This window comes from Pinus tabuliformis, chromosome 3_2, assembly GCF_031772625.1.
Source record: "Pinus tabuliformis cultivar Carrire ecotype Pingquan chromosome 3_2, CPIR1, whole genome shotgun sequence".
Classification (NCBI taxonomy): Eukaryota; Viridiplantae; Streptophyta; class Pinopsida; order Pinales; family Pinaceae; genus Pinus; species Pinus tabuliformis.
The window spans coordinates 438,110,242-438,119,232 of NC_142302.1; the positions used below are offsets into that span (position 1 = coordinate 438,110,242).

An 8,991-nucleotide genomic window follows, 5' to 3' on the forward strand; every position below is an offset into this window, starting at 1 on the left:
TAGCAAAAATGTGTATTAAAATATTTTTCTAAGCATAAACATTTTCCTAAATTTCACGAATCCAAAGAAACTATTTATTTGACCACAATACTTATCTATATGGTTATCCTTTGCTTCATCATGTTTCCAATATAACAAGTTTAGCTAACTACTTGTAATCAAATGTACTCATTCACTCTCCCGATTTAGTGATTGTGCAACAAGTCTCCCCTAGCCTGTAGTTACTCACCATTTCAATGTCCCGGTAATCCCCTTCCTTGGGTGTTCTACCCAACCAATATCCTCATGTCCTGTAGGCTCTTTACTTCTCAACCTTTAGCTTTTCCAACTAAGGAATTTACCAAATCCTTCTAAGGAGGCATCACATGGAATACTTCCAAGTATTTCGTTGCACCACTATGATTTATAGCCATTTTCTAGTCTCCCTATATAGATACATAACTCACATATATCACATGCATATAGTTCCCATGAGATTTACCATAAAATTTTCAATCAACAATTTTATTTTCCAAACTTTCTTATATATAAGCCCAGTGTTACAACTAAGAGACTCCTCTCCTAATATTCAGATTTTTTTTATTTGTAAATAATAACATTCACATTCTTCATCAAAACCACACCCAATACATTCTACATTCAATTTGTATGTTCACACCCACTACAATGTTTTAGTATCTGTAGATTAAAATCCTTTCAATATATCATTTATGAACATTACTAAATTTGTTTCAATATGAACATTACTAAATTTGTTTCAAAATCATCACATAGTCCATCCTTATTTCATCATATTCAATTGCATAAAAATAAAATGAAAATCATTACACTGCACAACTCATTCAAAATTGTCTTAACCATATAGAAATTAAAGCTTTTCATACCAAAATGTCTAAGGTCAAGCGTTTCGTTTTCATTTTCTCTACATACAAGATTCAATATTTCACACTTCAGTGCTAAGTCGGGACCTATTAACCGATCGAAACATTAGTCCTTCACTAATCTAGTAAGATCAGTCCCTCGAAGCCTCTCCTTCGTTTTGCGTGCCTAAAGAGATTGATGTAGGGCACCATTCCCTTTGGAGTTTGTGGACCAACGTCAAACGTTCGAAAAAGGTTAAAACATAAATAAAACACATCATATTACGTGAAGAATCTAAACATTCGTTGCACTCAAGAACGTAGACTGATTGCTACGAGGCCTATGTTTTTTATACTTATTTTATAATGCACAATTTTGTCTAAAAATTAAATGGAAATTTGGGTATTATTTGGAAAAAAATTGGTAATTGTTTTTGGAAATTTAGATTATAACGGTTAAGTTTCATAATTTAGATTTTTAATGATATTAAATAATGGATTTATTTTGGCCATTTAAATAATAATTTAAACACTTTTAAAATTAGATTTCTTAAAAAAAATTGTTATTCACAGAGCTGGTTAAACAATGCCTTTTATAACTAATAAAAAATTTAAAACATCACTAGGCTCATATAAAAATAAATTTAAACCATAAATTTTACTTATAAATATTTAAATTAATCATCATAAATTTTAATAATTAATAACCTAATTGTAAATATGTAAATTTGGCCTTATATAAAAATAAATTTAAACCATAAATTTTACTTACAAATATTTAAATTAATCTATCATAAATTTTAATAGTTAACAACTTAATTGTAAATATTTAAATTTAGTTCGGTTGATTTCACATAAAGCAATTCTTTTTCTAGCTAACCAAAGTCTTGTTTCTTGTTATAACAAAAAGTTATTCCTTAAGGATGGCTATCAATTTCCACAGTTGATTTCACATAAAGCAATTCTCTTTCCACAGTTGATTTCATATAAAGCAATTCTCTTTCCAGCGAACCAAAGTCTTGTTTCTTGTTATAACAAAAAGTTATTCCTAAGGATGGCTATCAATTTCCACCAAAATATTACGGAAAAATCTATTAGATATCAATGACAAAGTTTTCTATATATAGATAAAAAAATTTCATTTATAGATATTGAACTCTATTTAATTTGTATTTTCATTTATAGATATTGAACTATATTTAATTTGTTTATGATCTTTCAATGCAAAACAAAGTTTTTTAATGTTATTGTAAAGATTTTTTTGTAAATTTTTAGAGTAAAAGTTGTGGTGAATCCCCAAACAAAATAGACATTTTTCACTTAATAATAATTATATTTAAATAAAATGAACATTTTTTATTTAATCATGATTATGTTATGTGAAATATAAGATGTTATCCAGATTTTATATATAACAAAAGAAAAATATTACTCATACATACATGAAAAACAAATAATCATTATAAAGTTTTGATTTATAAATTGATTGCCTCATTCATGGGCAAGCGGAACTGATAAAAATTATTGAATCACTAAAACTTATAGAATTTAAATAAATAACTGGATGATGATAAAACCCACACTAATTAGCTGAATTATACCTTATGGTTTAAGCAATTACAAGGGGTGTTGTCTAACGAGCCCACAATTTTGACTTCTCACCAAAACCATTTGTAACTGGTTCGGATTTTCTCAAAATCCTATCAAAATTTTCATTTCATTATTTTACGGGAATCGTTAGACTACGACATTACAAGGTTCCAATATAAACGACAATTACAAGATTCTAATAAAATCTCCAGCTATTCATGTCAAATGCTCAAAGCATCTTTGACAAGAAATGAAAAACGAAAAGTGGAGCAGAGAATTTTCTCTTCTCAATATTATGAATTAGTTAAGTAAGATTACATTGGAAGCATTAGTAATAAATGACTTGGAGTGAAAATCGGCTAATTGAAACTGAACTAGGACACTTGGATGGACGGTATTGACACCTAGTAGGTGGTTAGAATTATATTCTCCAACACTCCCCCTTAATTACAACCACATAAAATTTTTATTAAGATGTGTGTTGGTCTATGTCTCAGCTAGGTTTACAATGTGAAAAATTGACATCAACTAGATTTACTTTTCTTCTTCTCTTCTTCTAGATCCTGTAGCCTCTAAATTGTTTCAAGTTTTTCTTCTTGTTGTAGGCTTCAAATTTCAGTTTCTTTATTCGCTAGTGCAGGTCTTCCATCGTTCCAAACTGTCTAAGTATGACCTGGAATTCTTCAAAAAATGGCTTGTATCTGGGCTGCTGCCACATATTATCTTATGTCTTGCACTTTTCATCATCAATCTGCTACAACATAGGATGAGAATAAAAATTTATCTCTTCAAAACTCTAATACCTAAAAATTTCATTGATGTGTTCATCATGCATGTTGTCTTCAACATTCATTTTTGCAGCTTCTATGTACACCTCATTAAGAGATGGTGTTGCAAGCCATGCTTCAAGGAACTTTAACTCTTCTTCATAATCGTTCTGTGTACCTACACACTGGAGATCAATGTTAGTATTAAAAGTATTTGCAGAACCGCATTGGTTCTTTTCTCTAATGAGGGCTTTCTCCTGTTGCACTTCCAACTTTTCTTCTGCCTATGTCTATGTTTTATCTTTATGGACTTCCTTCTTTGCCTTTGTTTGTATCTTTGTTTTTGTCTCCGTCTCTTCCACTTCTTTACTAACCTGTGCTTCTGTAGACCAGTTGTCTTCCACTTGGTTTTTAGATTCAAGTGAGATTTTCTCACTGAATAACATCATGTCTATATGATGTTTTTGTTGCATCATCTGCAACCATTCATCATTAGCAAACAATTCTTCATCAAATTTTACATCAACAATATTAATTGTTGAATTCACCATAGTATTCGTTGCTCCAATGAAAACTTCATTGTCATCAACAAACTCTGTTGCTGGATTCACCAAATTGTCATCAACAAGCTTTGTTGTTGGATTCACCAAATTGTCAGCAACAAGCTTTGTTGCTGGATTCACCAAATTTTCATCCACTTGCAACTGTGCATAGTGGGATTCACAATCATTTATGCGCTCCTTCTTTGCTTCTTCTGCAAATTTATCACAATCATCGTCTGTTTGTGGCTGAGCACAGTGGGATTCAACAAACATTTTATCTTCAACTTCAATGCTCCCCCTTACACCAAAACTCCTCTCAAGGGTATCCCAGGCTTCCTTGGATGTCTTGGCATCTGAAATGAGGGGAAGAATGACATTCTTCTGTCTTTTCACCTCCAAATCTAAAAATACCTCAAACATCTCTTGTTGTCGCTTTGACCTTCTCAGCCTCTTGGCTTTTTCCATTTGTTGAGTGTTGGCTCACTACAATTCAACAAGCCAATCAAATAGTAAACATAACAACTATGTGCAATGGCTACGCTTTTGTTTCGCACTAAAAATTTACTCTTGTTCCACAACAACTTTCTTTATTTAAAAAAAACAAACATAAACCAAACCATATCATATAAATCCAACCCTTTTAAAGGAATTCATGCACCCTTTTTAACCCAAAAAAAACAAAAACAAAAACAAAAAAACAACAACCTTTTTAAAAACCCTTTAATAACATATAACTCTTTTTATTTTTTTAAATCACATAGATGTCTTTTTAAACCAAAATAATCATTTTTTAAAAACCCTTTAATATTTCAACATATAACTCTTTTTATTTTTTTAAATCCCTTTTTTAAAAGCCGTTTAATATTTCAACATATAACTCTTTTTATTTTTTTAAATCCCTTTTTTAAAAGCCCTTTAATATTTCAACATATAACTCTTTTTATTTTTTTAAATCCTTTTTTAAAAGCCCTATAATATTTCAACATATAACTCTTTTTATTTTTTTAAATCACATGGATGCCTTTTTAAAGGCTCTTTAGTATTTCAAGATGGAACGCAAAGCCCTTTAAAAAAAAATACATGAGCCCTTTTAAAATAATGCAATTAGAGGCTTTTAAAAATTATATAAAATGAAACCCTTTTGAGAATTACTTAGCCGTTTTATCCTTTAGGCACTCATTACCCTCCACTATCATTCGCCTCCAAGGAACTCGTTCAATCGTAAATACCTTTGTTGAAATCTTTTACCGATGGCCTATCGCAGCTTTTTTGTGAATTTGGGGACTTTACCAAGTTCAACGCACGGGCTCTATGGGTATGGGTGCGTTGAGTTCTAAAGATTTTTTTTTTAATAAAATTTTGGTTTCCTTTTTCAGAACTGGCTATTTCTGGTTTTGTGAAAGGTTTTTCTAATTTTTTTCAAACTTTTGTTGCTCTCTCAAAGAGTGTTATGCAGGTTTGCTTTTGCTCTCATTTCGCTAACTGGCTGCTCTCTAGCTATGATACTGATACTATGATAATAAATGAAAAAACAAAAGATGGAGCAAAAAGATTTGCCCTTCTCTAGCTATGATACTATGATAAGAAATGAAAAAAACAAAAAATGGAGCAAAAAGATTTGCCCTTCTCTAGCTATGCTACTATGATAAGAAATGAAAAAAACAAAAAAGGGAGTAAAAAGATTTGCCCTTCTCTAGCTATGATACTAGGATAAGAAATGAAAAAAACAAAAAATGGAGCAAAAAGATTTGCCCTTCTCTAGCTATGATACTATGATAAGAAATGAAAAAACGAAAAATGGAGCAAAAAGATTTGCTCTTCTCATATTACGAATAATAGAACATAAGATTTGGTCTTCTCAATATTACGAATAATAGAACATAAGATTTGGTCTTCTCAAAATTATATTGGAAAAAACTTGACTATGAAACCTAAGAAAGGGCTGGAATTAAATTTTTCCAACAATTTTCACCAAGCTTCATATACGCTGCAGTATCTCTAACACTTGCTTCATGGAAGGCCGTTGATTTGGCAATTTGCTCGTACACAACAACCCAATTTTTAACAGACGCAGCGTTTGCTCTCTACAACTTCTACCTTCACCATGAGCTTGTAGAATTCGCGAGTCCAATATCCCCTGCTGCACCACCACTTCCCACTCTAACTCTCTGCACGGCAATTTGCTGCGGATCCATCCCACGATGTCAAGGCTTTCTCCGTGTTCCATTTCGCCGGTTGCTCTCTTTCCACTTACAAGCTCCAGCAGCACCACCCCAAAGCTGTATACATCGCTCTTCGCATTCACCTTCATACCCATGCAGTACTCTGCAACAATACCAAAACCGATGATGTATCACATCAATCAACATTACTTGCACTACTTGTACCAAAAAAGACTTGAAGTGAATTGTTAGGAATAGCATACAATACTTTACCTGGGGCAATGTAGCCATGAGAACCCCTGAAACCAGAAATTGTCAAACCATCGCCTCCAGCCTCCAACGGATGATGACGAGATGATATTCTTTTGGCTAAACCAAAATCGGCAATCTTGGCTTCAAACTCTGAGTCCAGCAATATATTACTGGATTTCACATCTCTATGCAATATTGGAGGCCTACAATCATTATGCAAATACAAGAGCCCACGAGCTACACCAACTGCAATCTTTTGGCGGACTGGCCACTCCAGTATTGCCATTGATTCTGATCCATGAAGGCGATCGAACAGGCTTCCATTTTGTATGTATCCAAATACCAATAACTTGAAATCTGAGTCTGCGCTTGAGATGCAGCACAGGAGTTTTAAGATGTTGGCGTGTCTGATCAAACCCAGGGTCTCAACCTCCGCTTCAAATTCAGTTTTCTTGTTCTTTATAATTTTCTTCACAGCCACCTGCTGCCCGTTTGGGAGAGTCGCCTTGTAGACTTTTCCAGCTCCACCGGCTCCAATCACATTCTCCTCTGTCAATTGCGGTAGGATGTATTTTTCATCCAGTTCCAGGCCTTTGTGAAAATATTCAATATTCCATTTCAGCGTTGATTTGCTGATAAAGAAATTGCTGAGTTTGGTATGGGTATTGAAATAAGCAACACAAACCAAACACGAAAGCAATACAATTGCTACTATTGGGACTAAAATTACCAGTAATAATGCATCTCCTCTCTTTGAAGAACACGATCGGACCCTAAGCAGAGCTGGATCACCACAGAGATTGGGATCGCTGAGAAAACTATCTTTAAAAGCCCAAACCTGGAAAGAGGAAGGAATTGAACCAGACAAGTTGTTGCCAGATACGTTGAAAAGGGTCAACCTCAGATTCCCCAATTCAGGAGGAATACCCCCCTCCAGTAGATTGTTTGACAGGTCCAGAGAGTCCAAAGTTGACATGGAGCCTAGCCATGCAGGAATTTCTCCCGCTAACTGGTTGTTCGCCAGATTCAGTTCAGAGAGAACTGCCAATGACATTATTCCTTTTGGAATTTCGCCAGACAATAAATTGTGATCAAGCTGGAGGCTACTGATATTCCGCAAACCTGCAAGTTCATCAGGAAGAGGTCCCCACAGTCGGTTATTGCTTGCACTAAAGTTGACAAGATTCCTCAACTGTCCAATCTGGGAAGGAATGAGTCCACTGAACTGATTGTTGGAGATCTGTAACCATTGCAGTTCCTTTGCCCTGCCAATCTCTTGGGGAATGTGGCCGTCAAACATATTATTATAGAGCTTCAGTTGTATAAGATTTTGAGAGCTCCATAATGCCAGAGGAACCTCACCACTTAGCTGGTTTTCATAGAGCTGTGCGTATTGCAGACTGTTGCAAGACTCTAAGGACTGCAAGCTCCCATTGAAATTGTTTGAAAATATAACCAACGCGTAAAGATTTCTTCCCTCACATAGATGTGCGGGCAGAGGACCCCTGAAATTGTTCTCTGAAACATCAACAAGCGAAAGACCAGAATTTGAGCCCAGATTCTGTGGCAGCTGCCCAGTAAGCTTGTTACTGGTGAGATCCAAGTTTGTGAGGTTAACTAGCATTCCTAGCTGTGCAGGGACGGACCCCGTGAGGTTGTTCTCCCACAAAGACAAGGTTTCCAAATGGGTCAAATTTGCAATTGTTTCAGGAATTGTTCCATTCAGCTGATTACTTGAAAAGTCCAGAGTTTGTATGCTCCTCAGCTCGTCAATATTATGGGGGATTTCTCCAGACAACTGGTTTTCCCAGAGATATAGTTCTGTCATCTTCGACAACCTCATCAAACTTGTGGGAATGTTGCCCGATAGATGATTCTGAGAGAAATCCATACTCTCCAGCTTCGTCAAATTGCCGAGAAGAGCAGGAATTGAACCGCTCAACAGATTGTTATCGAGCCACAGTATCTCCAGGTTCGGTAACATGCCGAAGCCTGGAGGAATATCTCCAGAAAAATTGTTAGACGCCAAGTTCAAATGACTCAACTCACCTGGCCGTGCAGAGACGTTATGCGGCAAGCTTCCGACGAACATGTTATCTGACAAATCCAGCGTCTGCAAATGGCTGCAAGCCAACAATCCATCGGGAAATGGACCCTGGAAATGGTTCGAGCGCAGTATCAAGTCTGTGAGATTGTGGAGGCCACATATAGCAGGAGTCAACCTTCCTGCAATGGAAGCGTTGGAGAGATTAACTTTGGTAACAACATTGAATGGAATATTACAAAATACTCCATTCCAACCACACGGATTTTCATGAGAGGAATTCCAGTTGCTCAAAACATGATGCTTGTCAATCCAATCCATCTCTTTTATTTGCAGCAGGATTTTCTCTTCGTCAGAGATGGCATTGGACTGAAGAAGAATCAGCGAGAGACCTAGGATAAAGAAGAGGAGCGTGCTGAACAATTTGGATTCGGAAGAAAGGCGAACCATGGTTGCTTGGTGTTTGGATTTGGCTTCGCTTCCCTTACATATATATCAATACATCAACACAAGCTTGACATCTGTGTGGTGAAGACTGGGAGTCAACTTCGCTGCAATGGACAAATTGTACCAAGACAAATTCAGAAAGTCCCGACAAAAACAACACCATCATATTTTCACTAAATCAGTAAGTAAAAGTATCAATGTGTGATTTTGATACGTTAAATATTTTCTACAAACCATCGTACTTATTTCATTTATAAATATTAGGATTAAGGTTAAGTATATATATTTTTACTATCATTATTATGATATGAAAAAGGTGTTTACGTG

The 8,991-nt window shown here is 35.0% G+C and overlaps 1 protein-coding gene across 1 annotated transcript; it reads right to left on the bottom strand.

Annotated features, from left to right (window-relative positions):
* Window positions 1-5,707: 5,707 nt before the first annotated feature.
* On the bottom strand, window positions 5,708-8,664 carry LOC149181190 (uncharacterized). Its single transcript, XM_089416481.1, has 2 exons — window positions 6,195-8,664; window positions 5,708-6,084 (listed from the first exon to the last, which is right to left on the bottom strand). Exons 1-2 carry the CDS (start codon window positions 8,536-8,538, stop codon window positions 5,738-5,740), a joined length of 2,691 nt encoding a protein of 896 aa, XP_089272607.1. The 5' UTR covers window positions 8,539-8,664; the 3' UTR covers window positions 5,708-5,737.
* Window positions 8,665-8,991: the final 327 nt, after the last annotated feature.

Bases quoted from the DNA above. Each gene is read 5' to 3' on its own strand.
- LOC149181190 (XM_089416481.1), bottom strand. From the start codon at position 8,538: ATGGATTGGATTGACAAGCATCATGTTTTGAGCAACTGGAATTCCTCT. The intron at 6,085-6,194 runs GTAAAGTATTGT...GTATTGTTGCAG, and splicing joins TCATGGCTACATTGCCCCAG to AGTACTGCATGGGTATGAAG.